Source organism: Nicrophorus vespilloides, unplaced genomic scaffold (assembly GCF_001412225.1).
Source record: "Nicrophorus vespilloides isolate i.1.1-1 unplaced genomic scaffold, Nicve_v1.0, whole genome shotgun sequence".
Lineage (NCBI taxonomy): Eukaryota > Metazoa > Arthropoda > Insecta > Coleoptera > Silphidae > Nicrophorus > Nicrophorus vespilloides.
Genome location: NW_017100085.1, coordinates 244,674 through 259,608, shown reverse-complemented (window position 1 = coordinate 259,608; position 14,935 = coordinate 244,674). Strand labels below are relative to the sequence as shown.

General features: G+C 33.7%; 2 protein-coding genes across 2 annotated transcripts; both read right to left on the bottom strand.

The window, feature by feature from the left end:
* Window positions 1-3,175: 3,175 nt before the first annotated feature.
* Window positions 3,176-4,715, bottom strand: LOC108567110. Its single transcript, XM_017927381.1, has 2 exons — window positions 3,782-4,715; window positions 3,176-3,661 (listed from the first exon to the last, which is right to left on the bottom strand). The coding sequence occupies exons 1-2, from the start codon at window positions 4,713-4,715 to the stop codon at window positions 3,240-3,242; spliced, it is 1,356 nt and encodes a 451-aa protein (XP_017782870.1). The 3' UTR covers window positions 3,176-3,239.
* Window positions 4,716-7,386: 2,671 nt separating this feature from the next.
* LOC108567171 (probable methylmalonate-semialdehyde dehydrogenase [acylating], mitochondrial) lies at window positions 7,387-12,287 on the bottom strand. Its single transcript, XM_017927490.1, has 4 exons — window positions 12,192-12,287; window positions 8,900-9,263; window positions 8,555-8,835; window positions 7,387-8,344 (listed from the first exon to the last, which is right to left on the bottom strand). Exons 1-4 carry the CDS (start codon window positions 12,213-12,215, stop codon window positions 7,451-7,453), a joined length of 1,563 nt encoding a protein of 520 aa, XP_017782979.1. The 5' UTR covers window positions 12,216-12,287; the 3' UTR covers window positions 7,387-7,450.
* Window positions 12,288-14,935: the final 2,648 nt, after the last annotated feature.

Sequence of the window (14,935 nt, the reverse complement as noted above, 5' to 3'; positions counted from 1 at the left end):
TTTTTGTAAAAAAAAAATTATGTAAATTATAAATAGGTAGAATTTATTATATTCTATTTATTAAAAGGCTTGAGAAGAATTTAAAAAAACTACAAGTAAATAGATTCATTACTTTGCTTTCTCGAACTAATGCAATTAACGCTGCTCATTTACACTGTTTTCAAAGTTCTAAAGTTTTCACTAAAACAAACAAGTTTCAGCTTAAATCAGAACTGTGTCAATGCATATGCATCTCATTCTCTCGTATAAAGATTTATAAATCAAAAGTTTGCAAATTGATAATTTATTTCCGAGACCACAAAGGTTTCACCGCGTAATGGAAACAAATTGCTGTAATTGATTGTCTCATAAATGAATAAATCATTGGGTAATTGAAAAAGCTATAAAAGTGTAACGACATTATAAAAGTTATAAACGTCGTTTCCGCATAAATACCTCATTCAATAATCAAAACTCTGTAAAAACGCGTTTCCTACTTCACAGTAAAAACAACTATGTTGTTTAATTTTGATTTGGATTTCAATAATAGTTCTATTCACGAATGCATCAACAAAATGATAACCGATGACCAATCCATCCTGCATGCATATGCGGATGAGACTGTCTTCCAATTTTCGGTACCAACGCAATTAATCGATTTGGAAAGTGACTTACGTGAAATACAGCCGATCCAAAGATTCTTCGTATACTTAATAATGGTCAGAGGAATAATTGATTTGGAGATATTTTTTGAGCTAATTTATCGCACTGTTAATTACAACGCAAATGCAAGAGTTCTCATCGTCTATAAAGGAATTGCAGGTAAAGAAAGCGTTTTCAGAGTACTCTGGAAGTATTACGCAATCAACGTTTTGCTGATTGATGGTGATTTGAACGTGTACACTTATTACCCTTTATCACAAGGTAATTGTTCTGGATCAAATATGATTTTGTTGAGTCACTGCGTTGATTTTGAAATGGATAATTTTATTTTATTTGAAGAAGGCAAAGTTAAGTATTATCCTAATTGTGAGATGAGAACGTACATGTTTCATCATTCAGCTTATACTGATGAGAAGGGTATAGAGAAGATGATGTTTGAAGGTATCATGAATCAGTTGAAGATGAAAATCAACTATTTACCGTACGATTATCCTGGGCCAGGTTTAGACTACGATAATGGCACTTACCTGTATATGCTAGGAGATTTATTCGATAAGAAATGCGACGTCGTTTTCGGATATATTAGCAGCTTCAAGAGGTTTTGTCAGGATTTCGATTGCACTACTCCTCATTGCGTCACACATATGGCGTTCTTTGTGCCATTGGCGAAACCTCTCGAACTTTGGAGGAATATCTTTTACATTTTCAACTGGCGCATTTGGGTCTGCTTGCTTTTCCTTTTCTTGCTGCTATCTGCCCTTTGGGTAGCTTTGGACGATAGTAAAGTTTTTCTGAGAAGGTATATCTACTTGTACGGAATATTTTTCCAAACTGTAGTGAAACAACCAACTGGTATCAAATTAAGAACAATATTCATGACTTGGACGTTATTCAGCTTCCTGGTGATCAGAACGTTCGAAAGTTTTATGGTCTCGATCCTGAGCAAACCAAGTTACGAGACTCAAATCTCCAACGTCGACGAAATGCTCGACTCACAGATTCGCTTTGGTGGCTCATATTTCCTTAAGTTCTATTTTGAAGGAAACGATACAGGCAACAATATGAAACTGTTTAATAATTATATCACGTGCTCAAAATTGGATTTCTGTTTGGATAGGGTTGTGGAATTACAGGATTTTGCAATGCTGAAAGATAGTAGGAAAGTGCTATACAATATGAAGAATCAAAAGAAGGCTTTCAGGTTACCAACGATTATAACTGCGTTCCTAACATTGTATTTGGATAAAGGATCGCCATACAAAGAGAGAATCGACGAAGCTACAATTCGTTTGTACGAGAATGGTCTTCAGTTCAAGTGGGATGATACATATAAGAAAATTGAAAGACAAAATAAACCTGATGATCATATTGCATTACGCTTTGAACATCTAAAATCTACTATATTCATCTACTTTTGTGGTATATTAATATCGTTCATATGTTTTCTTTGGGAAATTCGAATTGTGTTTTTATCTAAATGTTTTAATTAACAATAAACATACATTTGTAACGTATAAAATTAAGTAGATGAACTAGATTAGTTTTAATTGTTTTCTTTATAAACTATTATTTTTAAATTTGATAACGTTTTATGTATTTCATTAAATAAATAAAAAAAATGCTTTCAAATATTTTTAAAGAATTCTGAAAATTAGTAACTTTTAGTTTCATTTATTTGAAATTAGTGAAAATCAAATTAACTTAGAGAAAAAAAAATATATATTTGTAAGCAAATTAATTAAATAAACTAAATTAGAATTAATGAAACATACTTTCATATTGTTGTATTATTATGGCGGATAACCTACGTTAATAAAAAAAAACTAATATAATAACAAATGCAATCAACTTTGGTTGCATAAACGATTAAAGTCTAATAAATGTTTAATTAAAAATTGAAGCATTTCTTAAGAAATTTGGAACTTTAAAGAGTCGATCCAAATTTAGTATATAATTAAGATATCATTAAATATTGAAATCAGTAACTATATCTGTTAAAAACTATTTTTTTTAATTCTCTGGATTAGAGTATAATAAATGTATGTCGTTAATATCCACAATTTACATTTGCAACGCATTCAAATAATCTAATATTTACTTACCTTAAATAGCAAATTATAATCTAGGGGATGTTAAAACTCACTTAAAAAAATCTTCGTTGTAAGACTTTTCTGAAATGTCATTTTTTTGTTGTAACAAAAGTAATTGAACCTATATTAACAATGCAACTTTGATCTTTAGAAAAATATGTGCATTTATTATTTTGCAGGATTTTCTAGGTTTTCACGGTTCCAGATTTTTTTTTCATAAAATTTCTTAGACTTAGTTTTTAGTCAGTTTTTTTTAAACACATTGATTAATAACTGTAATTAAAACATTAAAAAAATGAAATTAATGTAATACATTTTATTTGAACAGTTTATACAAGTTCTTGTAATACTATTCGAGGCAAAAGTTAACAAAGTATAATAACTTATTATAAGTAAAATAAGCACTTAAATAAACGTTTCAGCAATAAATTAAATGTAATGTACGGAGGAGTACAGATGAACGATGAGGGAGATCGGAAAGATGTTTGCATGCGAATGATGATGCTGTTAGAAGCTTCTCGGAAGAGTGATCTCGATTTGATCGACGTACGGGCTGGAAGTGACGAATCTCAGATCCCTGCGCTTTCTTCCGCTCATCGCCATGGGAACCAACAAGGCCATACCAGCAGGAATCATTCCTGCTCCGACCGCAGCCAAAACGGAAGCCGTATCCGGATTGTTGTCTTTGACGCCTTGCTGCAGCTGGTAAGGGAGCTGGTAGTGAGCTGGTGTCGCGACTGTCGGCTTGATTTTCAACGGCAGAGGTTTCATCTGGTACTTGGTCCTAATCGGATTTCTGGTCTTGATGCGCTGTCGTTTGGCGTGCGCCTTTTGCGCCTCCTCCACCGTTTGGAACGTCGACTCGACCTGCAGAAGACCGCCGTGCGAAGTGGTCATGTTCACCTTGCCATTCTTAAGCGGCGGCAGCACTGTAAGTTTGACAGATTTATGAGCGTCAATGTGATTGTCGTTGGGTCCGAACTGCATGGATCGTTGCCTGTTCTTCGAGTACTTGTAACCCTTGGTCGTCGATAATAAAACCCACTCACCGTCTTCGTTGAACGGATGCGTCGGTAGGAATTCCGCGTTGGTGCCGCGACGTCTGTTCGCGTATTCCTGATGGCTGGCGTGGTCCGGGAAATGCGGAGCTTCGCCGTCGGTGATGATGTCCGTATGTTTGTTGCAATCGTGATGATGTTGCTGTTGTTGCTGGGGATTCCTGTTCGGGATATTGATTATGGGATGAACGTGAACTTTTTGGTTGTAGATGGCTGATGGTCTGGCGAACAAGGGTTTAGGACTTTCGACTTCGACGTCTTCTTGGTCTTGGAAGTACTGGGGTTTCGGACGTTTGGGGTAGTCGGGGTAATCGTTGCTGTAGAACCTATCGTTGTCTTGCGTCGGTTTATCGTTTTGATGCCACTTGGAGATTTTGCTGACAGACCAGGGGACTGCGTCCATGCTCACCCAACCTCTCTTATCATCGTAGGGATGGTTGTGTTTCTCATAATTCAGCATATTCCACGCTTTCGACTTGTCCTTTCCCTCCTCGACATCCTTCATATGAACTTCGTCCTGCTGATGATGCTGCTGCTTCTTGAACTTCTCCGCATAACTATTAAGGAAATCCTTCAGTCTATGCGAATTATCCTCTTCGTCCTGCGCTTCATCCTTATCCATGCGGTCCAATTTCTTTTTAGTATTCGGTTGCAACGTCCTGTGCTCCACCTCCGTCCTGAAGACTCTATCACCCCTGACCTCCGTATTCTTGGGCTCATCCCACATCGGATCCGCTTCGATAATCCGAATGGGATGCGATCCCGGTACCTCCAGATCGTAAGACCTGGTGAACGCCGCCGCTCCGCCGACGATCATCATAGTTGCAATTACCATCAACATCCTGGGCACTTGTACAACCGAGGATGGAACTTGGAATGATTTGTGAATTGATGCCATGCTCTTAATGTAGTGTACAGGTTCCATGCCCCACTCCCGTGGAACACTCCTCCTTGCACCTCTCTCAGCAAACTCATCTTCTCTCCTCCACGCTCGGATTCCGCACGAACCGCGTAGAAAGCCTTTCTCCGCGTTTTCTTCTCTCCTTTGTCTTCATTTATTTTCGTTTTCCACGTTTTTTGTTGTTTGTTTTGTTTTAATTTCTCGTCCATTTCCATTGTCGCTCCGCGCGGAATATCCAAATAACCCCGTGTCAGTGCACGTGTTTTTCACGGTCGAGTTGAGAGGCGGCGCGTGCCTGGACAAGTAGCCCAGAGGATCGAGTTCGATCCACGAAATCCATCATCTCTCTGGGTTCACGATCACGATTCTCTCTCTCTCTGTGTACGAATGTTGCACAGAAAGATGAAGAGGAAGAAAATAACGCGATGCACATTTGCCTCGGACTCGGGCGTGCTTTTGATTTACAACTAGGAAGAGCTGCTTCGTGGTGGAAATGCATCAGATAAGTGCGTCGCCGCGAACACCTTATTTCTCATTCTTCCTTAAATGGTTCACGATATTGCTGTATCCGTAACGGTTTCCTCCAGATAAATCGTAATTATTGTTAGATGCGAAATTTCAGATATTGTTTACTGTTTACTGTTACCATATTTCATTTGCAGCTTCAAAACGAGCGCATTCTCATTTAAACAAATAACTTTACATCAAACACATGCACACAATAAAAAATACAACTAGAATTGATCTTTTTCTATAGGAAAAAACATAAAAATATATATAATATTTGGAAAAAATGAATCAATATTGTTTTTACATTACTTAAGTTAAAGTCTTTCTTTATACTTATTAACCCTTTCCAGCACAGTGATTCCAATTGGAATCATTAATTCTTAAATACAATTTTAATGTCTTTCGACGATTAAAACTGCTGGATGCAACTAATGTTAATTGTTAATTTTTATTGAATATTGAAAAAAAACAGGTAAGAATTTTTTTTATGATTAAGTAAGTACTTTTATACAGATTTGAATAAAACATTTTTTTTTTTAAATAAATTTCGGCTGGAAAGGGTTAAATTGATTTGGAAAATGAAATATTTACTAAGATATTTTATTGTCATTTTTGTAAATGCCCTAATCAGCAAAGTAAAAAAGTACATTTTGCTAACCAAATCATCTTATTGATTATTAAGTTATAAGATATTAATCAATATTTAATCAAAATTAGACTTGTAATGTAATGATAGTATGCAATATTTATAGAAATCCGAAATAGTTGTACAAGTTATTTCCTTTTATAAGAATTATCCAAAGACTTAAATAAATGTGGGTTAGAACAGAACGAAAGTAAGTAAACTGCGATTCGTATGCCTTAGAAAACTAATAACGAAGTGGCGAAGACCAGCAAGAAATTCAAACAGCAAACGAACAATATTTCTCTCGATGGACAAGAAAGACCGAAGTGTGACCTAGAAAGATAATTGCTCATCCCAATTTAACGTCGAAGCATTTCGGTTCGACATTTAAAGTGCGGTAGAACAATAATAAGAGAAATCACGGAAGTTGCGTTCGCGTGCAATGGAACAATATTAGCGACAAACGTAAAAAAACGCCAAAACCAAAAAAGAAGAAAAACGAGAAATAGCATTTATATAAAAGTAAAAAGTGTTTTGTGCACATCGAATGACCAATTTCACGGTGTTTAAGTGGCGCAATGGCATTCTCGAAATGAAATGAAATCTTCTCTTTGTTGTTGTTGTTATTATTGCTGCTTTTTATTTCTCTTCTTGTCGTCGTCGCCAATGCCGTTCCCCTTTCTGCGCGTTTTAAATCTTATTTAAATAAGAAATTTTAATGATTAAGTTATTACTATCATAAAACGTTTCTTAAATTTCATTCTTATTTTATATTTTTCTTTAGATGTATCATTATTATTAAAAAATCTGAATCTTATATATAGTTTTTAAATTTTTATTATTTTAAGACACAATTATGATAATATTTTAATTAATGATCTTTAAGAAATTTGGCGGTACACTTAAGATTCTCTCACGGCACACCAGTTGAAATTCACTGATCTAATACTGTAATCAACGGAATTCTGCTAATTCCAATACATCCTGCTATTTATACTATTTCTGTTATTTGTACTACTTTCGAGAATTTTTGCTCTTTCTACCACTTTCTGCTATTTCTATAATTTATACTATTTCGTTTCAATCTCAAGCTTCATATTAGTCGATAAATTTCAATTCCTTTTATAATGTCATTTATGATATAACAATTTTTTTTTAATAATTTTAGTTTTTTTTCTAAGTATTAAACCTTACATTTTATTTATTTATAGTTATTTCAATTGAAATGTGATTTGTATAAATGTATTTTTTATGATCTAGATTTTGTAAGTTCATCGTTCTTGTCAAGTAACGCGATATTGAACGCTTGTAATTGTAGCACATACATAATAGGATATCCGTAATTAATATTGATAACGGTAAAAACGTTATTGTTAATGAGTTTGTCGGGAAATCAGAGAAAGAATAAAAAGTAATCTTGAGATTTACATATTTTAATACATAACATGTAACATACACATTTTTAATAATTAAAAAAAAAATATCAATAATATCCTCCATCAGACAGAAAATACTTTTGTAACACAGACATATGCGATGCGTCCGGTCCCTTAGAAAACAAAGGAACTGCTATCGCGCTTAAAGAATTGGTAATTGGTTTTGTTTTATTCATTTTGATCATAATTTAGTTGTGCACAGGCATGGACACGGATGGCTTAGCTTCCGCCTTGCCCTTGCGCCACAACGATGTGATGGTCTTGGTTTGAGTGTAGAAGTTGAGGCCTTGCTTGCCGTAGAAGTGTTGGTCGCCCAAGAAGCTTCCCCTGGATCCGGTGAAGCTGAACATCGGGAGTGGCACGGGGATGGGCACGTTCACGCCAACTTGACCGACGTCGATCTCGTTGACGAATTGACGGGCGTGGGATCCGTTGCTGGTGAAGATGGCAGTACCGTTGCCATAGGGATTAGCGTTGACGATTTCCATGGCTTGCTCGAGGGTGTCGGCGGTCATGACGCAGAGGACCGGGCCGAAGATCTCCTCCTTGTAGCATTCGTGGTGGGTTTGGACTTCGGTGATGAGGGTTGGTCCGACGAAGTTGCCGTTCGGGTATTTGTCGACCTTGACGTTACGGCCGTCGAGGACGCACTTAGCTCCCTGCTTGATGCCGGCTTCGATGAGGTCGTGGATCCTCTGCTTGGCTTGCGGGGAGATCACTGGGCCTACATCCGTTCCTGGCTCGTGACCGGCGTTGACCTTCAATTGCTTGGCCCTGGCGGCGATGTCTGGGATCCAGTCCCTGGCCTCTCCGACGAGGATGGCCACGCTCAAAGCCATGCATCTTTGTCCGGCAGCTCCGAAGGCGGCACCGGCCAATTGCTCAATGGTGGCTTCCTTGTTGGCATCGGGAAGAACGACTGCGTGGTTCTTAGCTCCCAAGTTGGATTGGATACGCTTTCCGTTGGCAGCTCCCCTTTCGTAGATGTGTTGTCCAGCCCTATCAGAGCCGACGAAACTGATAGCCTTGATGTCTTTGTTGTCGCAGATGAAGTTTACGGAATCGTGGGTACCGTGAATTACCTAAAACATATATAAATATTACTAACTGCATACAAAATATTCCTATTATCGTTTGAAACGTTGCAATTACTTTTAGAATACAAAATATCTTTCAAAAGTATTTCTCCTAGTATTCATTATTTAATTATGTCATGTGGAAAGCAAGTAATAACTTAATTACAAAATTAATATTCTGAGGAATATGTATTCAATTATTTATGTATATCTTACATTGACAACGCCTGGTGGGCATCCAACTTCTTGCATGAGTTCCATGAGCATCATGGTCGCACCTGGATCACGTTCGGAAGGTTTGACGACCATCGTGTTACCGGCAATCAAAGCCATTGGGAACATCCAAAGTGGGATCATAGCTGGGAAGTTGAATGGGCAGATACCAGCGGTGACACCAAGAGGAAGCTTGTACGAGACGATGTCCATGTCCCTGGCGATGTTCTGCAGAGATTCACCTTGGAGCAAGGTACCGGCAGAGCAAGCGTGTTCGACCACCTCTGAAAACATGAAATAGAATACATTAATAATCTGCCAAAGTCATCCAAACTTTAAATCACTCACGCAATCCCCTCATGACGTCTCCTTCGGCATCGGCCAAGGTTTTGCCTTGCTCGGTGGTGATGTTAGCAGCGATCTTCTTGATGTCCCTCCTGATCACGGCTTGCAACTTGAGCATAAGCTGCTGCCTGGTGAGGACGGAGGTCTGCTTCCAGGTCTTGTAAGCTTCCTTGCAGGACTCCACCGCGGATTCCATCTCAGCCTGAGTGGACACCGGCACCTTGGTTACGACCTCGTTGGTGGCCGGGTTGTGCAGATCCACCCATTGTGTGGCCTTTGAGTCTTTGAATTCTCCGTTGATGAAGAGTTTCGTAGTCGGCGCTACGTTCGAGGAATATCTGCGTAAAGCATTTACGATTGGGAGAGCCTGAAGGAATCGAAAACAGGAAATTATTAATAATTTTTTTCTTATTAAATCCTGACCTTTATTGTTCGTTTCGCGACCGAATGTTAATTAACCCGAACACAAATCGAATTTAAATTCCGTTTATCAAGTCATTCGTTGGCAAGGTTACGCGAGTACGTTTTTTTTTTAATTGTTTGTTGTTGATAACGTGCCGCATCAGCTGAGTTTCCGAGCAAATGTTGTAGGATTTCGGCGAAGGTCAAAGGAATCTCCTGATTTATCATAGCGATTTGGTAAGAGAAAATATATAAGAAAGCGTAATCGTAGTGTAATTTTCCCCGCGTCGCTCTTATCATTTAGCGCCAACGAAAATATTACATAAAAAGAGATCATGTTCTTTTTATGCTTATCTAATGATACCGAACTTATGTAACGTGTAATCTCTTTTTCACAGTTATCGGCTTACAAAACTTTCCAGCTATTGACACCAAAATCAAATTTGTTCTTAATTAACACGTCTACAAAACGTCAATATTCACTACATTTTGTATTTGCCAAGAACTCTCAAATATTCAATTGTTTCTAACCTTTCTTCTAATTAATTTATTAATATTTTTTTTTATAAATTTGGTATTAGTTTTTTTTGAAACTTTTCTATTCTATTAATAGCCAAAATATTCAAAACTTTGTTGAAAATATTATCTTTTTTTTATTGTAAACTATAAAACTTATTATTTCATACATAACAGAAGCAACAAATGTGTTTTATATTTCTAGTATATTTTGGTTATTACTTAATTATTTAAAATATAATGATTAAAATCAATAAAAACTTGTTATTCAATATAAACTGTGCAACTATGCAACTGCGCTTCTAATCTAATTTAGTGTCGTCAATTGAACTGAAATTGTTTATTGTTGTTTTGTTTTGCTGATTTTACTATTACCAACCAGAGAGATTGCTTCGCGTGGTGCGTGGAAAAACAAGGACGGATCTCGTTGCATAATCATAATCGCTCGTTGCGAAATGAGGATGATGATTTAGTTGCAATATCTCTGGGTGTCCGATAACGTGCGATATGTAAAACTCAAAGTGATTGTCCGATTCCAAATTTGACCGTTTAATGTCAATGTCACGGTCAATTTCTCGTAGATGTCGTGATCTTTTCGTATGTGTATTATGGTGTAACCAGACTTGAATCATTTATATAAGAATCAACGTTATATAAGATTTATCTTATAATAAATTCAAAATGAATCCAAAATGATGAATGAGTTCACAGATTTAGTTTTATATAGTTATTTAAATTTAAACTTTAAAAATAAATGTTAATAATTATCTGTATGTTAAGAGTCTCCCAGTAAATTTAGGTTAGGTTTTCTAAAAATCGCTTTCTATTAGTTTCTAATCTCATAAGTGATTTTGAATTTGGATTCTACCGAATATTGTTTGAACACACCTATCTAAATTTGATTCAAATATGAAAGTGATTTAGTTTTTTTTTATATATTTTCAATATTTCTATTATTATAGAATTAAAGAAATTGAATTATCTTACACAAGGATATTTTAATCTTTAAATTCAATTATTTTATCTTAAAAAATACTTTAGTAAAACTTTTAATATTATAAAGGTTTTGTTATAAATGCACATTTTGTCTATTTGTATCTAAGTCAAAAATAGATATTTTTTAAATCTAGATCACTTAATGATTCAAAAACGAAACTTGTACCAAATTTGAAGTAACATAAGTATTGATCTTTTATACTTATATAATAGTAGAGAAAAAAAAGATATGTGGGAGAAATTATATTTTTAAAATAAAATTATTTGCGATATTCTGTTTTTTTTTTTGAGAACGTCCAAGGCGTTTCTATGAATACGCACATCTTCATTGGATGAATTGAAATGACCTTAATACTTCTGCCAATTGCTTATATCAACTAAACTGATTATAATATAGCAAGTAATAATTGAATTTAACGTGCACAAAAGATAGTTTATTCAATAGATTATTTTCAACACTTCTTTGCATAAAATCTGTAGATTGTTAAAAGAGAAATTGTATAGTAATAAAAATGACTTTTTCAAAGTAAATTTAGATAAAACAGGTTTTAAAATTTTAGTTAATATTAATATCATTAAATGATTTTATATAACATGTTTGAATTTAGAAAATGTAAAATTCTTGTTTGTTGCAAAAACGGAAAAATTAATAAGAATTAATCAAAAAAGTTTGTCTGATGAAATTTCTTTTTAATTATGAATGAAAAGATAAAAGTTTCTAAATTTGAGAATAACTGTAAGAATATTTTGTGTTCCTAATAGAATTACTATTGTTGTTCATAATTTAAACATAAAATGTATACAAATCAAAATATGAAAATAAGTTTTTGTGATGCTAACATTAAGTTATTTATATATATATTCATCATATGGTTAGGAATAATTTCATTGAAGTTTCGATTGTTCAATGATTGAATAACCAGTTTGGTTTGATTGTGAGTGATTGAATCGAATGTTAAATGGCGTGATGTGCGAGAGCGCGGCATTATTTAAATAAATCTACCAGGAAGTTTAGCAGCCTTTTAACCAAGGTCAACGTAAAAATATCTGGACTCTCACTCACTATGTAGATTAAAAACGCGTCGTGCGTGTGAAAACACGTGGCTCATTTTTAACATGCTCTTCAATTCTACGTTATTCGAATGTAAAAAATAATTGGACGCAACACGTTTAAATTCCTAATATTAGATTATCGAGGATTTATTTTTAGTTGATTCAAAATCTTTTCAAAATCCACCAATACTTATAAACAACAAATATAACCATATTGTTAAATCAAGTTCGACAAATGTTTAACTGTTGTTATTACATTAATTAGATGTATTTCATTTGGTTTTTGTAGATTGAATAGATTTTGTATGTTTGATTTAATGGTTAATACCTTATTCCTTGGTACGGACAACATCTTGACTTGAACCACACTCGAGGACTAACTAAAAAACTGTACGAAGCGCGCGTTTTAACGCGTCACGTCGACGCGCAAATTCGTAACAACCGCGCTTTCGAACACATACATCATGTTCACTTTTTTTTTTTGCTTTCGTTTATCCCGAATTTGTGATTTTTGGATTCTCATCCCGTTATCTCTCTGCTTGTTTTCTCGAGAGATTACGCTGACGACGTTATGCAATTACAGTTTTACGCATTTCATGTTTCACCATGGAACGCATTCGAACTGCGCCCACCACGTCATAACCAGTTCTTTTTACCAATTATCATTCTTTCTTCGGGATGAAGAAAAACCTTCGAGTCAATAAGTCAACTACTAGTACGCAGTCTTGTTTAGTATATTCATTACTTACTTTCGTCGATTTGCTTAGGTATATTTACATACGTCGCTAATAAAATCACAGCTTTTTTTTGATAATGAAAACAGGTTTATTTTTTATTGCAAACTGCAAAAAAAAAACTATATAAAATTTTCTAAGGTTGATTTGATTTTATGAAGTATATTTTAGAAAAAAAGATTGATTCTGATCAATTGATTTGTGTCAGTTCTACATCCTCTTGAAGATGGAAGAAAACAAAGTGCATTTTAGACTTTGATACTTTTCTTGTACTGGAAAGTAAAAAAGTTGTTTTTGCTAAAAGAACTGTAGGAAAGCAATTTGCTACGTTTAGAACTGGTGATTTCAAAAATTCCATTAACTGCAAGATTGTTTAATTTTTAGTCGACAGAAAACTGCCTTGAAAAGTTTACTGAAAAACCTTATAAATTCTGAAAAATGAAAAAAGGTTTATGGATCAAAATATAAGTTTTGATTTTTAATTTTTGTGAAAAATCAGTAATTACTTTCTGGACAACTCAATAGTTAAAGATTTTTGTGTATTAGATTTTGCAAAGTATATTTTCACACCATGCTAACATACCAAAAATACTACTTATTTCACAAATTAAAACAGTTCTTTTCTTACAACAAACAACAAAATCTATAAAATTATGTATTTTTGTTTTTGTACTATATAAATTAAAGATTTTTGTTTATTGCAATTTGCGTATTACATTTCTACACAATGTCATAAACCAAAATTCACTACTTATTTCAGTATTTTTCTTATTGTAACTTTCAATTAAAAATATAGAATTATTTACGGTTGTCTTTATATTTATCAACAGAAACTTTCGTTGATTTCATTTTACTAGTCATTTGCTATTTGTCTTTGTACTATGTGTGCTATTACGTAGAGATTGTTATGTGTTTGATTTTACGAAATAAATTTTTAAATCATAGTACCCAAGTAACCAAGAATCATTGCTTATTTTTAATATGAAAACATTCAAAATGAAAAAATAATAATATAGAATTTTTTACGTCTTTGATATGGTAAATACAGACTTTTGTGAATTAGATTTTTCGAAGGTTATTTTTACACGATTCCAAATTTTTAAATTACAATTAAAATATAGAATTGTATAGTTGCATCACTGATAAAAACAATACTTTTATTGTAAACTGAAATTAAGTATATAGATTTTTTTACTATTATCTCTCTCTATGATATTAATAAGAGATTTATGTGGTTTCGCTTTTCTGGAACAGAAAATAATACATTTAAAATGAAATATCAGTTCCGACAATATACCGCACTGTTTGAAACAAGACAAATCGATGACTAGGAAACCGCATACAAATAAAGAGACTTGACTGTAGAAGAGGGAAAATCATTCAAATCATAATTTTGTGTACTATTTTTTTAGAATGTATTTTTATTTTGCTCAATTTTTTTTTTTGGGAGAAGACAACTAGTCTATTACAGATTTACTAGTAATTGTAATACTATTCTATTCGTATAGCATTCATATTATCAATATAGAAAATATCAAGAAACTACCCTTAGTAATTGTAGATGAAATAATCAGAAATGAGATAATGAGAAATCATACATTGTATGATAATACATTTGATTCGAATATCATAACTCAAATTTCTTCTTCAAACCATACATTTAACAAATCTCGTTTTAAATACACATTACGATAATACGATTATCATGTACCAAAAGTATTTTATTTCCTAACCGTAAAACTGAATTGTACATTTATCTCATAACTCAAAAAAAAAATCATGTTACATTACAGCTTCTATAACAAATGATAAATAAACATACGTTTTTTTATGCTTATGTTGTAGAAAACAATGAGATAAGACGAAACGTTTCTCTAAATAAATAACTTAATCTACTTACAAATTAAGTATATAAATAAAAGTACAACTACCTTAATGAAGTGCATATTTTTTTTGTTATATATTTAAGTGCTTTTTTTTTAATAAATAGTCAAATGGTGCAGTTGAACGGCCTTTTGAGGTTTCTACAATTCATGCGTACAAGAGTCTTATTGATCATCGTGTACTCTTTTATATTATGTGTTACGTAAAGATTATTTAAAAAGAAAATCGGCGTCGTAACGTTTATTTGGTAATATCTTATGATGTCATTGGCTGATAAACTTTGCGTGATTGTTACGTCCGAATTGTAAATAAATCGTAGTTAAATTAAGTGAGTAAATTGTAAAGTTATGTAAGTTATAGGAATCTTTCAAGTTGCTGCTCAATTTGGCCAATAGATGGATAATTTACTTACAATTAAATGGCCGTATGATTCAAATACATTTGTATTATGAAT

What these genes read in the sequence shown, in the direction of transcription:
- LOC108567110 (XM_017927381.1), bottom strand. Translation starts at nt 4,715, where the DNA reads ATGGAACCTGTACACTACATTAAGAGCATGGCATCAATTCACAAATCA. An exon ending in GCATCCGTTCAACGAAGACG is followed by an intron (nt 3,662 to 3,781) that starts GTGAGTGGGTTT and finishes TCAAACTTACAG; the next exon opens with TGCTGCCGCCGCTTAAGAAT.
- LOC108567171 (XM_017927490.1), bottom strand. Translation starts at nt 12,215, where the DNA reads ATGTTGTCCGTACCAAGGAATAAG. An exon ending in TGTCCGTACCAAGGAATAAG is followed by an intron (nt 9,264 to 12,191) that starts GTATTAACCATT and finishes CGATTCCTTCAG; the next exon opens with GCTCTCCCAATCGTAAATGC. An exon ending in AGACGTCATGAGGGGATTGC is followed by an intron (nt 8,836 to 8,899) that starts GTGAGTGATTTA and finishes TCATGTTTTCAG; the next exon opens with AGGTGGTCGAACACGCTTGC.